The sequence below is a fragment of the Giraffa tippelskirchi genome, chromosome 4, assembly GCF_054371585.1.
Source record: "Giraffa tippelskirchi isolate mGirTip1 chromosome 4, T2T-mGirTip1v1.2.pri, whole genome shotgun sequence".
Lineage (NCBI taxonomy): Eukaryota > Metazoa > Chordata > Mammalia > Artiodactyla > Giraffidae > Giraffa > Giraffa tippelskirchi.
This window is the reverse complement of record NC_137278.1, coordinates 209,127,996-209,140,191: the sequence shown is the minus strand read 5'-3', so window position 1 is coordinate 209,140,191 and position 12,196 is coordinate 209,127,996. Positions and strand designations below refer to the sequence as shown.

The window sequence follows — 12,196 nt, the reverse complement described above, 5'->3', positions numbered from 1 at the left end:
GTTTGTTGTGATCCACACAGTCAAAGGCTTTGGCGTAGTCAATGAAGCAGAAGTAGAAGGCACTACACTGGAAATGAAAAACTAAATGTTCACTTAATGATGGTGGATGGATGGATGGATGGTGGTTAGATGGACGGTGAATACTGTTGGAGTGTGAGTTCACAGATAAGAAGAGGAGGCTAGAGTGGTCCATGAGGTGGTGGATTGGAGGTACAGACATTTGTTTGAACTCGTATTACTTCATCATAGACAGACAGCTGTATATAGAAATACAGACATGTGTACATATTTGGGTTTGAATGTACACATATGTGTCTGCTCCATCAGCTGAGAGAGCCTAAAAGGAAAGATACTCCAGGGAACTTCCTGGTGATCCAGCGGTTAGGACCCCAGGCTTTTACTGCCAGGGCTCGGGTTCAAACTTTGGTCAGGAAAACTAAGACCTGGCAAGCCGTGGGGTGTGGCCAAAAAAAAAAAAAAGAAGATAAAGAAAAGATACTCCAAGAGCAACCTCAAATGCTTGGAGGGAACAGTATGGAGTATCTCAGATTCTTAGGACCCTGGGTAAAACACTCAAAAGGGTTTTGCCTCGGAACTGGGGCAAATTACCTCCAGAATCAGCACTGCTCCAGTCCCGTCTAAGAAAGCTTAACCACAGGACCTGAAAGGACATGATCCATTCTACTCCCATTTACCCAAGAGAAGCGGAAGCGTGTTCACACGGGCGTGGACAGGAACCTTCCCAGCGGCTGTATCTGTAACAGCCAAGACCCGGAGACAACCGGACGTTTACCAACAACATGGATAAACAAACCATGGTAAACCCAGACAGGGAATTTTAAAAAATGAACTGTTGATACACGCTGTCAATGCAGATGAATCTAAAGATAACTTGGCTGAGTGAAAGGAGTTAGACTAAAAAGAGAACACGCTGTATGATTCCATTTATATAAAATTCTAGGAAATACAAACTGACTGATGACAGAAAGCAGCCCAGTGGTTACTCTGGGAGGGAGGGAGGTGTTGGGGGGTTACAAAAGGGCACAAGTAAACCTTAGGGTGACGGGCCTGCCATTTCATTGTGCTGACGGTGTCACAAGTCTCCGTGTGTGTGTGTGTGCACGCATCTGACTGCACTGTTTGAATATGTGAAGTTTTTCTGTCAATAAAGCTGGCTAAGAAAAATCGGGGGTAGGTCGGGAAATACAGATTGGTGGAGCAAACAGTCTCACCCATCCAGCCTCCTAGGTGTGAAGTTTACCGTGAACACATTTTATAGAGGGTCCTCCCGTATCTGCAATTTGCATAACTTAGAAATATCACCAAGGGAGCCATTAGAGACAAGGATGAAAAATTGAATTTACAAATAAGAAATCATTTTATCTCTCAAATGACTTGGTAACAATAGCAATGGAAAACCTAGCAAGGAGACAAAGATTTTACGGATTACGAGATGGTTCTAAACGATCAAAAGGTTTAATTAACCATGATAAGGAGAACTGGAGGGAAGTAAAAATGGATGACCACACACCCACCACCTTAGCGGCCAGTCGCTGCGAGTCAAGGACGTGTGTCTGGTCACTTTCTGTAGGCTCCCCTTTCTTCCTTTCTGCCATGGTGCACACGCCGTCACAAACACCACCGCAGCACAGACCCCTGTGCGTGAGGTGAAGCAGCGTCCTCCCCAATAGGCTCGCTGGGTTCAGGGCTCTTGCGCTCTCAGCCGCGCTCTCCACGACCCGGGTTTATCCGTGAACATGGCTGCCAGCCAGCCGCCAGCCCCTCTCTCCCAGCATCACTGAAGGTCAGCGCGCAGTCTCGGAAACCATCTTCCCGGGGCGGGGACACAGGAGAAGACGGCGGGGGAGCAAGCCCTGGACACAAGGGGAGCCGTGGAGGTGGAGGAACAGGGACCTTCCACCAGACGCTGCCAGGAGAACCTTCTCGATTCCAAGGGAGCCGGGATAATCCGCGATCGGCAGGGAAAGCCGCACACACGCTCCCGGCCAGTTCAATCCTGACTCCTCCAGTCCCAGCCCAACGCCCACTCCTGCCAAGAAGGACAGTGGAGTCAAGTCCACCACCAAAGGAGCCTCCTTTAAGTCAAGGGTGCAGTCTAAACCACATTATCCCAGGGTGGCTTTTTTCGGCGGGGGGGGGGGCATGCTGCAAGGCTTCAAGAATCTTAGTTCTGCAACCAAGGGACTGAACCCATGTCCCCTGCAGTGGAGGCATGGAGTCCTAACCACTGGACTGCCAGAGAAGTCTCCGGGGTGGCTTACAAGTTGCCCAGAGAGATGGGCTCTGCTGTGACTTCCTCTTTCCCAGTGAGGTTACCAGACTAGACCCCACCTTTCACTGCTTTGTATCTGCCTTGCCTGATGCCTGAAGTAGTTCTTTGTGTTTTTCTACCGTAACCATCTTGAAAGTCCTTTTTTTTTTACAGTTTTAGTATTTTTTTTACTGAAGCATAGTTGGTATGCCACGCTGTGTTAATTTCTGCTGTTCAGCAAAGTGATTCAGTTGTACACATATACATATATACATTCTTTTTTAAAATATTCTTTTCCATTACGGTTTATCATATGGAAAAGACCCTGATGCTGGGAAAGACTGAAGCTGAAAGGAGAAGAAGGTGGCAGAGAATGAGATAGTTGAGTGACATCATCAACCCAATGGACGTGGATTTGAGCAAACTCCGGGAGATGGTGGAGGACAGAGGAGTCAGGCGTGGTGCAGTCCACGGGCCGCCAAGAGTCGGACACAACTGAGCGACTGAACAACAACAATGACAAATTTAATACCGTTCTCCACGCTCTGCAGAAGGACTTGGTTGTTTTTCCATCCTATACATGAAAGTTTACAAAAGAGTAGGGAGACGGTTCATATCCATTTCCAGACACGAGTGTGATTTTTATTACAATAGGAGTCTCTGCTTTAAAGAAACATAAACTCACAACATTAAAAAAAATCTATCTGCCAGCTGAATTTGAAGCATTATGTGATTTATGGCCTGCTTTTATGAAAAGGACACACTGTGAGATGCCTCAAAAGTCCAGCGGCGCTGAATGTCATGCTCTCATGGCTGAAGATTTCAAGGTAGAAAGACGCGCCTTCTCCTCCAGGTGAAGAGAACACTGTTCTCTGCGGAAAAGAGAGTAGAGCTTTCCAGGAAGTGGTGCACTTACCTGTAATAACGGAGCCATCAGATCCTGGACCACTTCCTAAGTACTGGTATTCTGTAAAACTGAAGCTTCCGGAACTGTCCTCCCCAATAGACTGAGAAATCTCTTGAATGGTTCCCATCTCTTGTAGGAAGTCTGCCGAGAGCGGGCTTTCCAGGTCATCAGCCTCCAGCGGGGAGAGGGGACCGATGGGGCTCTCTGTGTCCACCATCTCCATCGGGAGGAGCTGGTCCCACCGCCCAGCTCCGATCTCCTGGGGGGAGAGAGAAGCCATCGGTGAAAACGCTGGAAGACCCGGAAGACCGCTGGCTTTCCTTGAATGGAAGCATCACTGGTCAGTGGAGACACACCTGAACTCATAATCGAAAGAGTAACATTGTTGGCCATCCTCCGCTTGACTCTTGATAAGCTCAGTAAGAAAAGGAACATATTTTATTATTATTATTTTTTTATTTTGGTCAAGCAGCTTGCAGGATCTCGGTTCCCTGACCGGGGACTGAACCCAGGTCCTTGGCAGTGACAGAACTGAATCCTAACCACTGGACCACCAGGGAACTGCCCCCAAAATGAAAATCTCTAAACAAGAGCTCGTCTCAGGAACCAGAGCTGACCCGGCTGGGAGTCCCTCCTGTGTGTGTGCCCTCTGTGTATCGGAGGAAGACGGAAATAGCAGCGGACACATGCTTAGTCCCCGCTGCCCCGGGGCAGCCTTTCCGGTGGGGACACATCTGGACTGTCTGATGGGCACACAAGGATGCGGGCGGGGGGTGGGGAGGGCACGGCTCCACAGGGCTGGCCAGGGAGGGCCTCGCCTAAAAGGGCGCAGACCCCTGCAGGAACAAGGCAGAGAGCTGTGCAGACGTCTCGGGGAGAATGTTCCAGCGAAAGGAGCAGCAGGTGCGCAGCCCCCAGGATGGATGCCTGTGGGGGTACTTGCAGGCACAAGCGGGTCAGTGTGGCTCGGCTGGGGTCCCGGGGGGAGCAGGAGGGGCAGGCAGCTGGCAGGCACGCTGGGCACAATATTATATGTTCTCTGTGCACATGGGATGCGTCATGCAGCTAGGTGTTCCTAAAGTGACTACGCTGTAACAAACACATCTAATGTTACAAAAATCTCAACAGGTCAGTCCCCGACAGTGCTAGGCTGTTTCAACTCAAACACAGAACGCTCTCTACATGGGCACTTTCAGGCTGCAGCGTGCCCCCCCAGATTCCTGTGTGGGAGTCCTGACGCCTGTGCGTGCCTGCTCAGTCGTGTCTGACTCTTTGCGACCCCATGGATTGTAGCCCGCCTGGCTCCTCTGTCCATGGGAGTCTCCAGGCAAGAATACTGGTGTGGGTGGCCATCCCCTCCTCCAGGGATCTTCCCAACCCAGGGATTGAACCCGCGTCTCCTGTGTCTCCTGCATTGGTAGGTGCATTCTTTACCACTGAGCCACCGGGGAAGCTCTAGGGCCCTAGAATGGGGTTGCATGTGGACATAATAAAGGGGTGATTACATTAAGATGAGGTCTTCAGAGGGGGCCCTAATCCAATGTGGCTGGTGGAAATCTGGACACACAAGAGACACTGGGGTGTACATGGGGTGTGGCGGGCAGCCCATGAGGACACAGTGGACGGCAGCCCTGTGACCTGAGCAGAGGGGCCTTCAGAGGAACCAAAGCCGCCCACACTTTGATCTTGGACTACGGGCCTCCCAGACGGTTAGAAGCAAACATTGTCGGGGGCTGCAGCCCGTGACCCGCCGCGAGGGCAGCCAGAGCACAGGTGCAAAGTCAAAGCACAGGTCCTCCTCGTGCTGGCTGGGTTCACGCTGTTGCCCAAACCTCTGAAACCACTTCCTGTGACCTTCAGACCAGGGCCCGGCCTCCTGCACAACGTGGGCCCTGGTGACAAACCTTCCCCACCTAGCCCAGGTTACTGGCCCCCACGCCCCCGAGACCAGCGGCCCCGGGTCATCGCCCCGTCTAGACTCCCAGCGCTGGCTCTGGCCCCCTGCCTGAACCACCCTCCCCTCCCTGCCTTCCTGAGGCCCCCTCCAAGTTCACCCCCCAGCCCAGTCTGGTCCCTCCTCGCCAACGAGGCCGACGAGGTGACATTCAGCTTCTGAAATGGTCTCAGGGAGGCCCATGCGCACGTCCAGGACACGACCTGAGGGGCGTGTGCCGCCAGTCGTGGCCTGGGCTCAGCGGGGCGAGGGGCTGCAGTCCCTCCACAATCACAGAAGGCTGGGCTCTTGGGACCAAGGAAGAAAAGAAAAGAAAGAAAGAAAGGGAAGTCGCTCAGTCATATCCAACTCTTTGCGACCCCATGGACTGTAGCCTACCAGAGTCCTCTGTCCACGGGATTTTTCAGGCAAGAATACTGGAGCGGGTTTCCATTTCCTTCTCCAGGGGATCTTCCCAACCCAGGGATCGAACCCAGGTCTCCTGCGTTGAGGGCAGACACTTTACCCTCTGAGCCACCACGACCACGGAAGGCTGGGCTCTTGGGACCAAAGGAGAGGACCCTGCGAAAAGCAGACCCATGGAATGTACTTGTGTAAAAGCATTTCCCATCTCAGCCTGGCTGCAAGTCAATAGCAGCTTCAAGTGCAAAGATGAAGGGATGGTTTGCTTCCCTTAGAAATGAAAAATGGGTCCAGTTCACATGCTTTTGTGAGATTCACATCTCATGCCAGGATTCTGACAATAAATGATCATAGTCAACAATAATGCCACAACGAAAAAGAAAAGGGAATCATTAAACTTCCATAAGATTAAGAAGGAAGGTTACGGCCAACCTAGACAGCATATTAAAAAGCAGAGACATTACTTTGCCAACAAAAGTCAGTCTAGTCAAGGCTATGGTTTTTCCAGTGGTCATGTATGGATGTGAGAGTTGGACCGTGAAGAAAGCTGAGCGCCAAAGAATTGATGCTTTTGAACTGTGGTGTTGGAGAAGACTCTTGAGAGTCCCTTGGACTGCAAGGAGATCCAACCAGTCCAACCTAAAGGAGATCAGTCCTGGGTGTTCATTGAAAGGACTGATGTTGAAGCTGAAACTCCAATACTTTGGCCACCTCATGCGAAGAGTTGACTCATTGGAAAAGACCCTGATGCTGGGAAGGATTGGGGGCAGGAGGAGAAGGGGACGACAGAGGATGAGATGGTTGGATGGCATCACCGACTCGATGGATATGAGTTTGGGTAGAGTCCGGGAGTTGGTGATGGACAGGGAGGCCTGGCGTGCTGCGATTCACGGGGTCGCAAAGAGTCAGACACGACTGAGCAACTGAACTGAACTGAACTGAAGCGAGATCCCTGGAAGTGAGGCAACACCATGACCTCTGGCCAGAGGACCGGCCGCCACACATCACTGGACGCACTGGCCCTGCCTGCTTCCAGCCTGAGAGATAAGGGACACTGCCCTTTGGACGTTTCCGCAGGTAGAGTCGAGGCCACGTGGCACCCGCCCTACCCCGCTGGTCTGCGCTTCTGGTAGCCTCTGTACACGCTGTCTCCACATCACTGTCACCTCTGCTCTGGCATCAGGGAGGTCACGGCAAGTCCCTGCCTCTGGAACCCCCAGAACACGGCCACCCCTGGTCCGTCAGGACGGGCAACGAGATGCCAGTTACCGTGCCCTGTGCCCAGGGTCCTATGTCCTCCGGGGCTTTAGGAGGGAGAAAAAAAACATCACCAATGATGTCTCAGCAGCTCCCAGTGTAGCCGAGAGGCAAGACATCAGGAGATGATGCGAATAAAGGTCAAACAGGCCTCGGTTTCTGGGCCGGGAGAAGCGAGGGAGGGAGTTGCGGGTGTTGAGGACAGGTAATAAAGCCGAGTTCCAACAAAGACGTGGGGAATGCATACTCCATCCCCCTTCCTGGACAGTCCATTCTGAGACTCGCTGGCTTCTAAATACATTTATTTCCCCCCTTTCTCATCCAACTTAAGTGTTAGAACTGCATCCTGTATATGGGAAACTCAAATGTAAACTGCTAAAATTCTACTTTTAATAGAACATTTATCAGTCAAAATATTGATGGTCCAGTGGTTAAGACTCAGCTTTGCCAACGCAGGGGGTGTGGGTTTGATCCCTGATCAGGGAACAATTATATAACCCCACATGCCGAGCGGTGCAGTGAAAAAAAGATTTAAAAAAAAGTTAAATGAAAAAAAGAGAAATTAACAGAGTCAATCATAACCATTATAGGATTTAAAAACTAGGCCCGAGAGACCAAACAAACAAAGCAAATCCAAGCATCGCTGTGGTTTGTTGTTGTTTAGCCGCTAAGTCACACCCAACTCTTTGCGTCACGGTGAACATAGTGGACCGCAAAGTCCAAGTGGGCAGAAAAGGCTTCACACGGGGAGGCGGGCGGGCGGGTGCGCCTTTATCCTGAGGGTGGGGACCGTGCCCGCCGCCTGGGCAGCCGACTGGCACACATCACAGACCGCTCAGGAGAGGCGTGGACAGAGCACCAGCCTGACTCTACCAGAGAAGCAGCAGAGAGAGAACCTGGAAAACGTTCGGTGAGAAACCAGCGCTTTGAAGGAGTCACGAAGTCTCATCATTTGACTGGAATGGCAGACAGGGCGGGGCTCACGTGGCTGTTGGCTCCCGAGGCTGTTGCTGTGTCTCACCCATTTTCGTCCCCTTACGTTACTTCTTTAAGTTTTTTAAAAAAGTATTTATTTATTTAATTAATTTATTTGGCTGTTCCAGGCCTTAGTGGTGGCATATGGGATCTAGTTCCCTGACCAGGAATCGAACCCAGGCCCCCTGCATTGGGAGCGTGGAGTCTTAGCCACTGGACCACCACGGAAGCCCCAGCCCCTCACATTATTAACAGAGTTTCTTGGACCTAGAAGGCCTTTTGTTTACGTTCTCTGAAATAAAGTACTAAATAACTAAATAAAAGTTCACCATCTAAACATATTTCTGTGCTGTGACATCAGATACTCAAGAAAAAGAACAAGTGGAATTAGGCTACAGTTCTCTCACTCAGAACCTGTTTGACTCAAAAGGGTCCAGCTAAATTGCTGAGCCAAAGTCAGTCTTTTCCTTTGCTGCTCTTTCCCTTTCTCTGTTCAGCTCTTACTATACGTAAGGCCCTTGTAGATGATCCCTTCTCAGGCTTCATAATGCCACCTTTGAGCAATCTGCTGACAACTGTCTTCATCAGTTAAGTCTGACTAGACTTCATTGGGAAAAGGCAATGGCACCCCACTCCAGCACTCGCGCCTGGAAAATCCCATGGACGGAGGAGCCTCGTGGGCTGCAGTCCATGGGGTCGCTAAGAGTCAGACACGACTGAGCAACTTCACTTTCACTTTTCCCTTTCATGCACTGGAGAAGGAAATGGCAACCCACTCCAGTGTTCTTGCCTGGAGAATCCCAGGGACGAGGGAGCCTGGTGGGCTGCCGTCTATGGGGTCACACAGAGTTGGACACCCTGAAACAACTTAGCAGCAGCAGCAGCAGACTTCATTGAGTGGTTAAAGGTAAAAGAGGGAATTTTTGTCAAAAGAGTACCATTTGTGGAGCAGACAAGCAGCTTTCAGACAGAAAATTTTTCCACTTTTCATCAACTCTAATTTACTACCTTGTCAGATTCTTTATACTTTCCTGTATACTTTATAGAGATTACACAACTATTGAGATGACTTTTGGCTTAACTTGTTGGGTTAGGACTGGAAACAACATTTCAAAATAAACAAAATAATGCTAAAAAGCCCTCTGCACCTTTACCTTGCACCTGAAGTTCACTGAAATAGATTAATCATTAGTGCCTGTATAATGATTAACAAACTAAGTATAGAAAAGGCCTAGGAAACACGTTTAAAACAGAAGAGAAAAGTACCAGAGTATCATAATAAGAAAACAAAGGACTGTGTACTTTAATGAATTAAATCAAACACACTAGGAGTAGTCTGCACAAGAGGTTTGACGAGAGCTTTCTAGATCTTTCCCAACGAGGCCTAAGGTGTAAATTTTGTAATCAAGAGTCTGGCCGGCAGAAATGGGAGACAAAAGGAGAGTTGTGAGCCTCTACACCTCTGTCTTTAAAGGTACAAAGAGAGTGTTCCTGACCATTTCCAAGAAATCTCCCTCCAGTTTTATACAAAGGTCACACTCTATCATGAATTTGTTCCAGCACTTCAAACCCAACTCCTTCCCATATTTCTGAAAATGGAGTTATCGTTCTTAAATACAATCTTACTTTTGTGGATGGTGATACCAAAATAATTACAGGAAAGTGGCAACTTTGGACACGCATTGCGGTCAGCTACAATGGAATTTGAGTGAGCTGAGAAGCTTGATATAGGAACCAAAGTCAATGGATGCAGCCACTATGGAAAACAGTACGGAGGTCCCTCAAGAAACCAAAAATAGAGTTGCCATGTGATCCAGCAATCCCACTCCTGGATGGATATCCAGATAAAACTGTAATTCCAAAAGATACATGCATCCCTGTGTTCACAGCAGCACTATTTACAACAGCCAAGACGTGGAAGCGATCTAACTGTCCATGGACAGATGAGTGGCTAGAGAAGAAGTGATAAAGATATACAAATGAATACTACTCAGCCATAAGGAAGAATAAAACAAAGCCAATGGCAGCAACGTGGATGGACTTAGAGATTATCATACTAAGTAAAGTAGGTCAGAAAAAGAGAGACAAATACCATACGATATTGCTTATATGTGGAGTCTAAAATACGACACAAATGAACCTATTTGGGAAACAGAAGCAGACTCACAGAGAGAACAGATTTCTGACGGGGGGTTGGAGAGGGATGGTCTGGGAGTTTGAGGTTAGCAGATGAAAACTATTACACATAGAACGGATGGACAACAAGGTCTTCCTGCATAGTACAGGGAACTATATTCAGTACCCTGTGACAAGCCATAATGAAAAAGAACATGAAAAAGAATATATATATATAAGGCTACTATGTAGCTCAGTCAGTAAAGAACCTGGCTGCAATGCAGGAGAGCCAGGTTTGATTCCTGAGTTGGGAAGATCCCCTGGAGAAGGAAATGGCAACCCACTCCAGTATTCTTGCCTGGGAAATCCCATGCACAGAGGACCCTGGCAGGCTACAGTCCATGGGGTCGCTGAATCGGACATGTCTGAGCAACTAAACCATCACCGTGTGTGTGTGTGTGTATAACTGAATCACTTTGCAGCAGAAATGAACAGAACATTGTAAATCAACTCAACTTCAGTTAAAAAATAAATTTAAAAAGTTATGAGTGAAAGTCCACAGAAATGAAACTCATGTTTACGACACAAACACTTTGACCCAATGAAGATGGAAGCAGGAGCAGCGGGGAGGACACTGAGCTTCTACCACTCAGACGACAGACAAGCAGTGGAGGACCAAGGGCCTAGATGGTCACAAAACTGAACAGCAACACTCCAGGCAAGGAGGGCCTGATGGGTGTTGGTAGGAACATCCCACAGACGACAGGACGTGAGTCAAGCTGGGGCTCACCGCTGGGATGGGAGCCGTGTTTTATGAACTTGGTGGACCGTGTGAGTTCCCCTGAGCTGGTGGCCATGCTTCTCCTGGAGACAACTTAGGGGGGACCCACAGCTCCAGGGTAGGGGTGTGGGAGCTGAGACTGGGGGGGTGCGGGGAGCACCCCTGGAACCAGGCCTTCCGGAACAGTTACTGCAGTGCTTTCTCTATGGGTCCACACTGGGGCAGGGGAGGCAGCCCTGGTCCCACCGACAGAGGGGACCAGAGGCTCAGAGAGGGACACGCCTTGTGCGGCCTAGATGTGAAGAGAGAGAAATAAGCAAGTGATGGCAGAGGCAGTGTGACGAGGGCCATCTGGGAACATCATGAGGGTCGGGGAGCCTCCACCAGGGAGGGCATGTCCACGCTGAATCCTAAGAGGTGGCCAGAAAGAAACGCAGCAGAAGAAAAAGGTGAGGAGACGTTTCTAAGAAAAGGGCACAGTCCGTGTGCAGAGTTGACCTGAAACATCACTGAGTAGCCAAGAAGGTCGGGATCACCCACGTTGAGGGGGCTGGGCCCGTGACCCGTGGCTGGCAGCAAACAACCCCACAGCTCAGCGGCTTGAACTCTATCCACTGTGTTTGCTCACAGTTCTGTGGGTCAGCAACACGGGCTGGGCTGGCTGGGTCTTCTGCGGTCAGTGGGTCGCCGTGGCTGGGGGGCCGGTGGGGACGGATGCTGGGTGCGGGCTGGGCCCTTCTCACCATGTGGCCTCTCTCCTAGGAGGCCAGCCCTGGCTCGTGCAGGTGCCTTTGTCTTCCAGGAGGGAGTGTGGAAGCTTCGCAACCTCACTCGTAAATACTGCTTCACTTTGGCCAATTTCTGCAGGTCGAAGCAAGTCGGAGGTGAGCTGAGATCCAAGCGGTGGGGAAATGAGCCCGGCCTCCGAGAGGGAGCCCCAGAGAACCTGGGACCCTTTTTGGTGCAGCATGGATTGGGGGGGCCCTGCACTGGGGGAGAGGCTGCAGTGCAGTCAAGGTGCATCACCCCTCACGGCCCAGGACTCAGCCTGTGGCCTCCACCTTGCAAGCAGGAAGCAGCCACGGAGGGATGCGGGCAGGACGGTGACATGGGAGGAACTGTACCAGGCTTGTTCTGACAGCAGGTGGAATCCAGAGTTGAAAGCAGGCCAAGTGAGAAGCAGCAGGACTCCTTCAGAGGATGTGGTAACTGCCCCCCCATAAGAGGCAACGCACCCCTGGGGCTGATCTGGGCAGGCGGGAGGGAAGAGGACAGAGATCTGCCATGGCCGGTGGGCGGGGATGGAGCAGGGAACTGGGACAGAGCCTGGCACACACCTCCTCCCTGGCTCAGGTAACTGGGAGACGAGGTGGCATCATGAAACCGGGAACGTGAAGAGAAAAGCTGGTTCCCAGAGCCAAGAGAGTCGTGGAGGGGGAAGGTGGCGAATTCAGGGGTGGGCTGTGGTGATGGTGTCTGCGGGACACACAGGCTCAGACTCTGTCAACGTTGCCTCCTCTTCTGGAAAGTTCT

The 12,196-nt window shown here is 50.6% G+C and overlaps 1 protein-coding gene across 4 annotated transcripts in view; it reads right to left on the bottom strand.

Moving 5' to 3' along the window:
- The window catches only part of PPARA (peroxisome proliferator activated receptor alpha), a 65,228-nt gene that overhangs the window by 24,845 nt on the left and 28,187 nt on the right, over positions 1 to 12,196 (bottom strand). For 3 of the 4 annotated variants that reach the window (XM_081594959.1, XM_081594958.1, XM_081594956.1), the window contains one exon: positions 3,189 to 3,438. In XM_081594959.1, the coding sequence (XP_081451085.1) occupies positions 3,189 to 3,402 (214 nt within the window). In that variant the 5' untranslated portion in view covers positions 3,403 to 3,438. Of the gene's footprint in view, positions 1 to 3,188; positions 3,439 to 5,511; positions 5,695 to 12,196 lie in introns of all 4 variants that reach the window. The other variant, XM_081594957.1, reaches the window with a different exon arrangement.